Source organism: Mustela nigripes, chromosome 4, assembly GCF_022355385.1.
Source record: "Mustela nigripes isolate SB6536 chromosome 4, MUSNIG.SB6536, whole genome shotgun sequence".
In the NCBI taxonomy this organism is placed as follows: domain Eukaryota; kingdom Metazoa; phylum Chordata; class Mammalia; order Carnivora; family Mustelidae; genus Mustela; species Mustela nigripes.
Window position 1 is genome coordinate 183315155 of NC_081560.1, and position 13824 is coordinate 183328978.

Consider the following 13824-nt stretch of genomic DNA (forward strand, 5'->3'; position numbering starts at 1 on the left):
ACCTCGACATAATAAAGGCCATATATGACAAGACCATAGTCAATATCATGCACAGTGGTGAAAATTTTAAAGCCTTTCCTTAAAGATCAGAAAAAAAGACAAGGATGCTCACTCTTGGCACTTCAATTCCGTATAGTACTGGAAATCCTAGCCAGAGCAATTAGACAAGAAAAATAAATAGAAGAAATGAAATGGGAAAGGAAAAAGTAAAATTCTGTTTCCAGATGACATGATCCGATTTGTAGAAAACTCTAAACACTCCACAGAGGAAAAAAAAAGAAATGTTAGAACTAAAAGAAATCAGCAAAGTTACAAGATACAGAATCAACATACAAAAATCAATTGTGCTTTTCTACACTAACAATGAGTGTAGAAATTAAGAAGACAATCCCATTTGCAATAGCATCAATAAGAATAAAATGCTGAGGCTCCTGGGTAGCCCATTGCTGGGATGCCTTCAGCTCAGGTCATGATCTCAGGGTCCTGGGATCAAGCCCTGTGTCAGCCTCCTTACTCAGCACAGAGCGTGCTTCTCCTTCTCCCTCTGCCTGCTACTCCACCTGCTTAAGCTCTCTCTCTCTGTGTCAAATAAATAAATAAATTTTTTAAAATGTCCATGCCACCACAGAGATCTATAGACTCAAAGCTATTTCCACAAAAATCCCAATGGCAATTTTTATAGAAATATGAAGAAAAAAACTAAAATTCATGTGAAACTACAAAGACCCAGAATAGCCAAAGTGGTCTTGAGAAAGATCAAAGCTGGAGGCATAACGTTTCCTGTTTTCAAAGTGTGTTATAAACCTACACTACAGTACTGGTACAAAAATAGGCATGTTGACCCATGGAAGAGAATAGAGAAATAAACCCACACATACATACTCAACTGATCTTTGACAAGGATACCAAGAACACACAGTGGGAAAAGGATGGTCTCTTTGACAGATGATATTGGGAAAACTGAATACCCATATGCAAAAAGATGAAATTGGACCCCTACCTTATACCATATGTAAAAATTAATTCAAAATAGATTAAAGAATTAAAGAGATTAAAGAATTAAAAGATTAAAGATTAAAGAATTAAACATAATGCTAGAAAATATTAAATTTCTAGAAGAAAACAGGGAAGTCTTTTCACACTGGTCTTAGCAATAACTTCTTGTATATAACACCCAAAACACAGGCAACAAAAATAAAAATTAGTAAATGGGATTATATCAACCTGAAAAGCTTCTACATGGCGGAAGTAACGATCAACAGAATTAAAAGTCAACCAATGAAATGGGAGTAAATATTTGCAAACCATATATCTTCTAAGGGGTTAATTTCCAAAATCTATATGAAGCTCCTAAAACTTATATTAAAAAAAATCAAATAACCAGATTTTTTTAAATGGGCAAAAGACTTGAACAGACATTTCTCCAAAGAGGACGTAAAAGTGTCCAACAGGTATATGAAAAGATTCTCAGTATCATGGTTAGGAAGGTGCAAATCAAAACTACAATAAGAGGGCGCCTGGGTGGCTCAGTGGGTTAAGCCGCTGCCTTCGGCTCAGGTCATGATCTCAGGGTCCTGGGATCGAGTCCCACATCGGGCTCTCTGCTCAGCGGGGAGCCTGCTTCCTCCTCTCTCTCTCTCTCTCTGCCTGCTTGTGATCTCTCTCTCTGTCGAATAAATAAATAAAATCTTAAAAAAAAAAACTACAATAAGATATCACTTTACACCTGTTAGAATGTCTACTAAATTTTTTTAGTTTTATTTCTTTGAGAGAGAGAGACTGCACACATGTGATGCACATGGGGGTGAGGGACAGAGGGAGGGGAAGAGAGAATCCCAAGCAGATCTGCAACCTGAGATCACAACCCGAGCTGAAATCAAGAGTCAGACACTTAACCAACTGAGCCACCCAGGCACCCCAGGATGGCTACTATTTTTAGAAAAGGGAGATAACAAGTATTGGTGAGCTTGTGGAGAAATTGGAGCCCTGTACACTGTTAGTAGAAATGTAAAATTGTTCAGCTGCTATGGAAAGCATTTCAAAGATTCCTCAAAAAATTAAAAATAGAACTACCATATGATCTAGCAATCCCACTTCTGGGTAATATATCTAAAGAATTGAAATCATTCTTACTGCACTACCATGTTCATGGTAGCACTCACAATAGTCAAGATATTAAAAAAAAAAAAAACCCATGTGTCCACCAACAGATAACTGGATAAAGAACATGTGATATACACATACAAAGAAATATTATTCAGCCTTAAAAAAGAAGGAAATTCTGCCATTTGTAACAACATAGGTGAACCTGAAGGACATAACACTAAGTGAAATAAAGTAGTCACAGAAGAATAAATACTGCATGATTTCACTTATATGAAGCATCTAAAATAGTCAAACTCGGGACACCTGGGTGGCTCAGTGGGTTAAGCCTCTACCTTCGGCTCAGGTCATGGTCCTGGGGTCCTGGTATCGAGCCCCGAATCAGGCTCTCTGCTTGGTGGGGAACCTGCTTCCTCCTCTCTCTCTCTGCCTGCCTCTCTGCCTACTTGTGGTTTCTGTCTGTCAAATAAATAAATAAAATCTTTAAAAAAATAAAATAGTCAAACTCACAGAAGCAGAGAGAATGGGATTGTCAGGGCTTGAGGGAGGGGGAAACAGGGAGTTTACTGGGGAAGAAGTTTCAGTTATACTAGATGAGTAAGTGCTAGAGATCTTCCATACAACATAGTGCCTATAGTTGTATACAATACTGTATTGTGCACTTCAAAATTTGTTAAGAGGATACACATCATGTTAAGTGTTCACATGGAAAAAAAAAAAAGGAGGGGAAAAACACAGAGAAATTCTGGGAGGTGCTGGGTGTGTCTGTTACCATGACTGTGGTGATAGCGTCACAAGTGTTTTCATATATTCCGACCCAAAAAGCCATACACATTGAACATGTGCAACCCTCTGGATATCAAGGATACCTCGGTAAAATTGTTTTAAAAAGGAAACAATACAGTACTCTATTACTGTTTTATGAGTTAATAAGATGAAAACAGGGCTGCCTTAATGTCCTATGGAAGCCTCACATGGCTTAGGTTACTCAGAGCCCAGATAAAGACACCACAAATAAATGGAATTCAGCCATTCAGCCATTAATTGATTGTGTGTCCCTGTGGTAGAACACATCTGGATTGCTCCTCAAAGGAAAAGAGGGAAAAATTCTTAATTGGTTCTGTGGGCACTTAGCAAAATGACCCAACATCCCAGTATGAGCATTTTCATCCCACAGTGAGTCTGAGATCCAGTGTTGGTTGAATGTGGCCACAAAGGAGATTGGAATGATGACTAAAAACCCTAGTAGGACAGATTTGTGCCTAGTCTTCTCTTTGCGCTTTCTGGTGTTTTCTAGCAATGAGTGTCTCTTTGTTTTACACGCACAGGTGATGCACGGACAGCAGCCATGCCCACCACAGAGCCTGCTACACTTCCTGTGACAATGACTCCAGCAGGTCAGCTGGCATTTCTTCTACAGGGAATAGAGGGAGGGCACCGAGGGCCAAACACTGGGCTGTCCCCTTCCCAGACCTGACACCATGCGGAGTGCTGATCACAGCCTTGGGAGGACTCCTTGCCTGCATAGGAGCTGAATCAGGAAATGACGTTCATTTTTGAATGTGACCTTCAAGCTGGGTTGGTGTTGGAACCTTGGTCTTTCTAAAGTTGAGATTCGGGGATGTCCCAATTACTAGAGATGCTTCTGTTTGTCCCCACCCACAGGTGATGGATTTTTTGCAACGATAGACACGGCAGAGCCTGCAGCCCCACTATCCACACCTACAACCCTGGCAGGTAAGTCCTTGGGAAAAATCCGGGAAGGAGCTAATGTTTGTGGAACAATCAAAATGTGATGAAACAGAGAATCGGTGCATTCGTAGAATGGACAGTTCGTTAAGCACTCACAACAACCCACCAGCCTTATTCTCCCCACTACTGCGTCTTTGTTCCACAAAACAAGAAAGGATCACTTTCTAGCATCATCCACCCACAACATGATGAAGTCAAGATTTGGGCACATTATCAGTCTGACTCCAAACCCACATGATGACTAGCCTTTTGGGTCAGGGGATAGCATGTCCAAAGCTACGTCTGGACTACTGGGAAGAGAACATTCTTGAAAGTCTCATTGCTATGGGAGAAGTTCATTAAGACCATAGCCAGGAAACTGGGGATTCAGCTGTGGGTCCTCACTTACTCTGTTGTTTTTAATACAAAAATCCTAATAGGAAAAACTTTCAAATTCACATTTTCCAATGGGACAGTTGGCAAAATGGCAAAATATATCATTTTAGTGTCCCTAGAACTCTGTATCGGAAATGAACCCCAATCTGTTTCTTCCTTCCTCACCCTGGTGGACCTGCCTGCATATCTATGATTACAAAGGGGAAAAGCCCGTTATGCCATTTTGGCATCTTTAAGATTGGTTCTGCAGTAATACACATCAGCAGCAACTGGATTTTTCCAGGTCAAGTCATGCACACCTGAATCATGCGAGTGTGTTTAAAATAAATGGTATGGCAGAAGTTGGTGGCTGTGTGTAGTCATTCTGCTTCCTCCTAAAAGAGCATCACACAGCAGTTACACATGACCTCTGATGTTTCAGACCCTGGCTTGAGCTACTTCTTGACATCCTTGGGGCCCTTAGGCACTTTTGTCTTCAAGGACCCCTTTCTCCATATGTATGTATATATACACACACATCTAATAATATTTTATGACTGTGTTGGTATTTAAAAAAGTGGAAAGCAGACTAGATTATATAGTCATCTTTTTATTCAAATTTTAAAAGAGAATAGGACATTTTGGGGGCCTTTTAAAAGTCACATAGCCCCAGGCAGTGGGCCCACCACATCTGATCGATGAAGCTGTCTGCTGCTCTTGGTTGTTCTGAATAACTAGTGGTCTGAACCCACCACCACCCCAAGGCTGTTTGGGGAAGAGGGAAAACATGACACTTCTGCCCACCATGAAGCTATTTCAAATTGGATGAGAGGGGATTCTGACTTATTTTACAGCTTCCTGGGGCAGGAGATTTGACTGGTTGTGGTAAGAGCCATTCCAAGTCCACAGAGTCAGAGCTGGACTCTGTAAGCCAGGCTGCCCATTAATAGCAGTGCTTCATAGCAAGGCAGCCTGTTCTTGGGCCACGTTTGCTCACAGGAGCTTTGTTGAAAAGAGAGGTTCGTCTTTTAGGGAGCAGAGCACACAGTTCCTGGCAGGACCAAGTGAAGAACAGTAGGCAATAGTCACACTTCGGTGTTTCCATGCTTTTCCAGAATGAGGTAGAGAGGAGGGTGTCCACAGAGCAAATATTGACACCCCGGGAGAACTGGGACTTTGGGGAAGTCCCAAAGTCCCAAAACCCAAAAGAGGTTTTGACCTACAACCTCTCAGCAGGCTTCCTCGCCTTCTTTTCTGAGCATAATCTCCTTGTGATTATACTAACGGTGCACATTCCCACCTGCGATTCTACTCGCATGTATAGGCCAACTGATCTCAAAAAAATATTAGAGAAATATTACTACTTCTGTTATTCACATTATGTTGTATTATATTATATTGTACTGTATTCTATTTCTACTCCTATTTTGTAAGGTAGAGGACGTCACACAATGAGACATAGAACTCTTAAACTCTTCGTTTAACTAAGAAATCCAGTGAGGCAGTGGGTTCTGCTTCTTATCTCTTCCATGTAGGGAACTGAGACATGCTGAAGATCACTGTTGACATAACACAAAAACCCACTAGGGTTTTGCTTTTTTTTTTTTTTTTTTTTTTTTTAGAACATTCTAGAATGTAGAATGTCAATATCATGGCCAGGGCAACAACAACAACAACAAAATAAACCAACCATGAGAATTGCAGACCCTTTCACTCAAAATAATACAGATTATTTCTCCTTTATTAAAACTTTCATCTGTGAAGACAGCATTATAACGCAAAATAGTATCTGTTTTTCTGTATCTAACTGAAAAGAAGGACTTTTTCTTCCTTTCTACCTTGCTGAGATCTTTCTCCCAGGCAGCACTGAGGAGCTGTTAGAATCCCTCTGGTTAGCAGTGAGGGAAAAGAACAGGTCTGAGTAACTCCGCACTTACAGTAAGGATCAGAAAATGAAAGAAAATGTTGATAAAAGGAATGTGAGCATATATATTTTGCATCTACAGAAACAGATCTTCATCTCTAATAAGTTAAGATTTATTATAAAAATTCTGTAGGCTGAGGGGTACCTGGGAGGCTCAGTGAGTTAATCCTCTGCCTTCGACTCAGGTCCTGATCCTGGGTCCTGGGTTCAAGTCCTGCATCGGGCTCTCGGATTGTGGCCATTGCTGCTAGGAGCTCAGCAGGGAACCTGCCTCCCCTTCTCTCTGCCTGCCTCTCTGCTTACTTGTGATCCCTGTCTGTCAAATAAATAAATAAGTAAATAAATAAAATCTTTTTTAAAAATCTGTAGGATGAAAAGATATTACTGCTTAATAAATTCCTACATTACATGTACATGGGCAGCAGCTCCCTCCAAAAAAAAAAAAAAAAAAAAAAGAGTGTCTTTTGTTTAAGTAAAAGACATTGTCTTCATTCCTTTTGACTCAGTTGTTTTTTGTTTGGTGTCTTGGTATTTCTATTTTCACCTTGGCTACTGAATTATTAGCTCTAAATTAGCCTAGACTCAGATGTATAGTAATACAAATTTTAAGATATAATTTGGTACCTTATGTCCTGCATATATTTTCATATTTAAATATTTCAAAAATAAAATGCACCTTATTACTAAAGACAAGAACAGGGGGAAAAAAAGAGCATTAGTCATTATTTTTTTTATCATTATTATGTAATCTTGGTCACCATACAGTACATCATTAGTTTTTGATGCAGTGTTCCGTGCTTCATTGTTTCCATATAATACCCAGTGTTCATTGCACCAGTGCCCTCTTTAATACATCGCCAGGCTAACCCATCCCTTCTCCCCCGTACCCTCTGAAGCCCTCAGATTATTTCCCAGAGTCCAGAGCCTTTCATGGTTCATTTTCGCCTCTAATCCCCCACCTTTCTGTTTCCCTTCCTTCCCCTAATGTCCTCCGTGCTAGTCCGTTGTTCCACCTACAAGTGAAACCATATGACAATGGCCTTTCTCTGCTTGATTTACTTTACTTAACTTAATCCCCTCTGTTCCATCCATGTTGATGCAAACGGTAGGTATTCATCCTTTCTAATGGCTGAGTAATATTCCATTGTGTACATGGACCACATCTTCTTTATCCATTCATCTGTTGAAGGATATTTCAGCTCCTTTCACAGTTTGTTGATTGTGGCCATTGCTGCTGGGAGCACTGGGGTGCGTGTGCCTCTTCTTCTCTGTATCTTTGATGTAAGTACCCAATGGTGCAGTTGCTGGGTCATAGGGTAGCTGTATTTTTAACTTTTTGAGGAATCTCCACACTGTTTTCCAGAGTGGCTGCACCAACTTGCATTCCCACCAACAGTGTAAGAGGGCTCCCCTTTCTCCACATCCTCTCCAACACTTGTTTCTTGCCTTGTTAATTTTTGCCATTCTAACTGGTGTGAGGTGGTATCTCAATGTGGTTTTGATTTGAATTTCCCCGATGGCTAATGACGTTGAACATTTTTTCATGTGTCTGTTAGTCACTTGTATGACTTCTTTGGAGAAGAGTCTGTTCATGTCTTCTGCCCATTTTTTGACTTGATTATTTGTTTTTGGGTGTTGAGTTTGGCAAGTTCTTTATAGATCTTGGATACCAGCCCTTTGTCTGTCATGTCATTTGCAAATATCTTCCCCTATTCCATGGATTCCCTCTTAGTTTTGCTGACTATTTCCTTTGCTGTGCAGAAGTCATTATTTCTAAGAAAAATTTTGCTTTAGTTTTGTTATTAGGATATGTTGGTGTTTCTGAAACGTGTTGTGTGGAGTTTGAATTTTGCAAGACAGTAACACTGACTCAAACCAGGGCTCCGTTTCCAAATCTCAGAAGTTTCTCTTGCATTCATGGGTTGAGTTCTTGGCTTTGTTGTAGTCTTACCTTAGGACATCTAAGGGATTTTATTCTGTGAATAAGCTTGTGGATTCCCAAAAGGGGTTAAGTATCCACAATTTTTCCAAAATTATCTGACCAGGGAACAGTTTCATTTTTCAGGAGGCAGCTCTTAAGACTAGTATTTGGCCTAATGGGTTTTAGTGAATGGGTGAGTTCTAAATTATTGAATTCCTCCATGTGCTACCCTGAATTATTCTAAACAAATTTGGGTGAAAAAAAATTGCTTTCCAGCAGAGACACATTTGTAAAATTAGGCCTAGTTAATGTTGCAGTATAACAGGATTCTTTCCCCCACTCCCTTCCTCCCCCCACGTCCTGCCTTCCTTCCTGCCTGCCCCCCTCCTGTATTACTCTCTCCCCCTCCCCTCCCTCCTTCTTTCCTTTCTTCCTCTCTCCTCTTCCTTCCTACCTTCCATCCATCCATCCATCATGGTGTTCTATGCACATGAGCTAAAATTTCACAGTGCTAACAGGCTTACTGTCATGTAGTCTTCCTTCTCCAACTTCACCCACTTCCTTGGTTCAATACCTATAAAATATTAATCTGATTCTTTTGAGATTGTTCTCCAGTTTTCGTTTGTTTTGTTTTCTACTAAGTAAATCTTACTAAGATTTCTTGCATGGACCGTGGAACCAAATGGCCCAATTTCAAATACTGGTTGTCCAGAACTGTGTGATCTTGGGCACGTTTTTCAACTGCTTTGTGCCTTAATTCCCTTACCCACGTATAATAATAATATAATAATAGAATATGTTTGTATATAACACATCTGTGAGTGTGCCTATATGCATGTATACACACTATTATTTATATACACACATCTACACATGTATATAGATACATAGATGTGGTTTGAGAACCGTGGTGGAGGTTAAAGGAGCTGATGGTGTCAGTCACTTAGTGCTGGACACTAGAAAGTCTATATAAACATTAGCCTTATTATAACTGTCGTCATCATTGTTGTCATCAATTATTTGCTTTTTGCTGAAGTGAGAGAACTGGCCTAGGGAAATCTAAACACATTGAGAAATGGATTTCAGATGTCAACATCTGCACGAGGCCTGGCCTTTCTCCCAGGGTGGTGGCCAGGTCCCAGGCGTGTGTCCCTAGAGAAACAGAAGGTGAGTGCGTGGCAGTTCCCTCACCCTGAGGGGTTCAAGAAAGTCACAACTCACCCAGGTTTGAAGGGATGATGCAGAAGGTCTCCTTGGCACATGGGACTCTCAAGGTCCAGAAGGCCTTGAGGAATGGGAGATACTTTGTAGACATCTTTCAGAAACACAATTGACCACGATCCCCTTCTTCCTCAGCATCTCAGGCCTACATTGGTTGGCACCCCATTGCTCCAAACATCACCCGCAAGGTTTCTCTGTGGTGAGTCTGCTCACCTCTGGTGGGTAGCCACCCCCACCTAGCCCACTACAGCCCAAGTTAATGCCCTGCAAACATCCTCCTGACCCCACCCTCCTGCTCTCTAGTTTCTACAAAGAATGTGCTGAAACTTTCCATCAGCTCTTATTATCCTTCCGTCTTCTCTGTCCTTGTAGATCACAGCGTTCACATGCCTTTCTCATGCTTGGGGAAGGAGAAGTGAGGAGCTCATTTAATCAAATCATGTTGCAGTTGAAGACCCCACAGGTTTCCCTCCTGTGTGAACTTGCCCTTCCCTTCACTGTGTCTGGAGCGAGCCCCCTTTCCTTATGATCAACCTGCAGAAATAGACTTCATGTTTCAAAGCCATTTCTTCATGAACTGATCTCCCAAAATAGATAAGTGTCCATCACCAATAACACTATTAGGCTCCTAGAGGTGTTCCTCGTTATTTGTCCTGATAGTGCAATGTGTGTGGCTTCTCCATCCTGTCATTGGTTATAAATCCTGAGGGGTGAACTTTATCCAGTTTTGCATCCTAATACATCTTAAGTGAACATTCTGTGGTTAAAAGTACAACCATGCTGGTAACAAAGAAATGTCTCTAGAGCTGAAAAGAGTGCCCTATAATCTCCAGATGACACTACACTGGGCAACTTCCACAGGAAGACTCTAGTCAACTGTCCACCAAGGCATGGCTCTCAAAGGGCCCTATCCATGCAACCCTCAGGCCAAGGGTTCCCTGCAGTTCTTTTGCTGTAAGTGGCATGAGGGGACATGTATAAGGTTGAGAACCCAGGGCCTCTGGATTTCCCCTTCTAGAAGTCTGATGCTGCTGCCTACTGGGGTCTTCCAGCACTTCCAGGAAGAAGAAAGTCTAGTCTTGATGTTCCAAGACCGTAGAGGTCTCTATCTGCCCAACTGAGAGCAATTATGACATTAGCAGTATAAAAGAGCACTGTAACAGGATCAAGGCAATATGCTGACACAAAGGTCAATCTCATAATTTCCCATTGCTCTGTGCCTCCGCAGGACACTGGATGGCTGTGAGACTGGTGAACGGCACAGGCAAGTGCTCAGGCCGAGTGGAGGTTCTCATCCAGGGCACATGGGGAACCGTATGTGATGACCTCTGGGACCTGGCTGAGGCCACAGTGGTGTGTCGCCAGCTGCAGTGTGGCCAGGCTGTGGCAGCCCCCAGAGGGGCCCACTTTGGGGCAGGCTCCGGGAAGATCCTGCTGGACGACGTGCAGTGTGCCGGCGCTGAGAGCCATCTGGGGCTGTGCGTGCACAGGGGTGAGGCTGGGCTCAACTGCGGGCACCTGGAGGATGCCAGCGTTATCTGCGCAGGTAAGGGGTTCGCTGTCAACCCTCATTAGGAAGCCTACTCCTATCCCCTCACTTCTCATTCTTCCACACACACAACATAGCATAGCCCAGAAAAGTCAGTGGATTGAGGCAGGCAACTGGTGTTGTCTACATCTTTTCAAAGTTATACATCAGCCTGACCATCTCCTTGCCTCTTATTGAGTATGGTTCACTATCGCTGATCCAGGCTCAGAAGTGGCTTGATGGTTTGAAAATTTGGGCTGAACTTGAATTCGGCCAAATCAGAGTATCTGGCATAAAAATCCAAATTCTTGCATTTGTGAAAAAAATAAAACAAGTTCAGGCTCAAAACAAGAAATTGTTTGATTACATCAACTGGCTGGATCTGAGCAAGAGCTGACCCTTTGGTCAAGAAACAGCTTTCTAGTTCACATAGTCCCCATCATTCAAATCCCTTATCTGTTTTATTCCCATGGCCCTTGAAAACTTTGGAGTTTGAGTTTGTGATCTCTAGGTGATGGCCAGATCTGTCAGCTGATGTTCCAGGTCCTCCACATCTAGACCTGGTGACCTTCCCAAATCTATGAGTCCTGCTAGTTGACTCTCTGCCATACAGAATCTTTCCTGATTCCATCCTGCTGGCAGCTGAAGCAAATGTCCCCACAAATGACAAGCTCTACCAGGCTGCACTTGGCCCTTCCTGAGCCTCCCAACACCTAAGAACCCTGGGGCAGGGGGTGGGTACTGCCTTCTGAAGCTCCCCTGGGACGCTGAACATTTGCTGCCTGGTCTTGTGTCTCAAATCCCCAGGGAAAATACTGAGACCCTCAAAGGCATGGTCTCTTCCTCTCCCTGCTTCCCACGGCTCCCTCAATCTAGGACAATCCCAATAAACAGTCACTGAATAAGACATGATGACATGCACAATCTCTCTTCATGCTGACAGGTGCTGACTCCACAGCTGCTCTGCCTACAGGTAGAACCCGTGTTACATATGGCATCATCTACTAGACCTGGCATGATGTAAGAAAGATCATGAGGTTTAGAATCAGATCCTGGTTTGATTCTCAGCTTCATTTATTCACTCATCTGTTCATTCATTGGATACTGACTGAGTACCCACTGCATACTACTCTGTGCCAATAAGCACTGGGGCCACAGCAATGATCAAAATCTCCCCACCCCCAGCTCTCTGCCATCACAGGGCCTGCACCCTAATGGGAGGAACAGACATGATATAGGATCACTCTCATTTATGGGACCTCAGCCAAGTTATAGCATCTCTTGATTCCATTTCATCTCATTTTTCTTCACAAGAGTAGGAATAACAGAGAATTGAATGATGGAGAATTAAGTATGACAATGCCCAAAGACACCTAGCACCTGACAAGCATTCACATAGTTCCTCCTTTTGGTCTAATGCCGACTAAGAGAGGTTGTGTGAGGGGTGCAAAACGCCCTGAGCTGGAGGAATCTGATCCTGGCTGGTCTGTCTCCAGATGAATGACCTGGCCCTCATTCTCCATGCCATTAGAGAGAGATGATGACCCATTCTCCATGCCATTAGAGAGAGATGATGACCCACTGATGACCTCTCTTATGGCAAGCCACATGGGGCAAACCGTCCACGAGCTTTGCTTTTCTGATGGCCATGTGGTGCATGTTCATTTGTCAATGGGCAATAACGCTATGTTCTGTTCTAAATGAAGATCTATGAGGTCATTGGCCTTAGAAAGAAATGTCATGGTTATTCCTGGTGAATCCTGGGAGGAGACAGATGACCCCTTGAAGCAACTGTATCTTCTCCCAGTGTTCTGGCTGTTCCCTGATGACAGTCCTTCCTTTTTACCCACCAATAGCCTATGAGAACCTGCTTCCCACATCATTGGTGATATCAGCAGGTCAACACCCACCTTCTTCTGCACCTCCAGGTAAGGCTGTTTCTTTTTATATTATGTCTTCTGAATAATTTTTTTCATCCGACAAAGGATGAGTAAATAAAGATGTGACACTAAGGATATATAATGTCACTGGGGTTATATAGAACAATAAACAGAGTTGACCCTCAAATAATCTAAGTTCATGGGGGAAGGAGGGAGTATCCTGTTACCAAAAAAGTGTGGTGATTGCTCTGATGGGGGAGCACAGGGTGCATAGGTGCTCAGAAGAGGGTCTCCATCTAGAGCCAAGGGGTCTGGGCAAGACCAGAAGGGTGAAGGGACAATAAAATTATGCCAGGCAAGGAGGAAACTGGACAGACTGCCTTTGGGCTGCAGGGTGGGAGACATTAACATGTGTTCCAAATTAGAATATAGGGCTGGCCAATACCATACAGAATTAGTGAGCAGTTTGGTGGTTTGAGATGGTTTTCTGCTGTGCTCAGGGATGAGTAATATTTCAGGATATTCGGCCTTGAATTAAGTTTTTTTTTTTTTCTTTTACGAATTAGGCCTAGTCTGAGGTCAGATAAGGTAGGAGTAAAACATTGAACCTCTGAGCCTTTTAATCTAGCTGTACAGTCAAAAGATTCAGGAAGGAGAGAATGGAACCATTATCACTCCCAGGGGCCTGACCATCCCTGGCAGAAGAATGCCCAGCAGGTGCCATAGCTCCTAACCATGGCAATGACCAAAGGTGTTATTGTTGGCTGTGTGAGTTTCAATCACCTGAAATCACATCTTTCTTTTTTTGTGTTTTTCATGTTAACATTATTTATATATCTATCCAAGCTCTTTTCTTTGCATACAATTTTTTATTGAGGTGTAAGTGACATATAACATTAATACTAGTTTTAGGACTACAACATAAGGATTCCACATTTGTATATATTGCAAGATGATCCCCCCAAAATGTAATGTATCTAAAAAGGGAGTGTGGAAAATTGCCATTGCCGTGTAAAACCATCCCAAGACACAGTGGCTTAAAATGACCACCATCTGTCACTGCTTATGGTCCACAGGTTAGCTGGGTAGTTCTGCTCCTCTGGGATGGGCTTGGCTGGTCTTGGCTGACTCTGCTGGTCTT

General features: G+C 42.5%; 1 protein-coding gene across 1 annotated transcript in view; it reads left to right on the forward strand.

Moving 5' to 3' along the window:
- Window positions 1-13824, forward strand: part of LOC132016487 (deleted in malignant brain tumors 1 protein-like) — a 218964-nt gene that overhangs the window by 145409 nt on the left and 59731 nt on the right. The window contains 4 exon segments of the mRNA XM_059397731.1: window positions 3432-3500; window positions 3769-3840; window positions 10504-10821; window positions 11747-11776. Of these exon segments, the coding sequence (XP_059253714.1) occupies window positions 3432-3500; window positions 3769-3840; window positions 10504-10821; window positions 11747-11776 (489 nt within the window).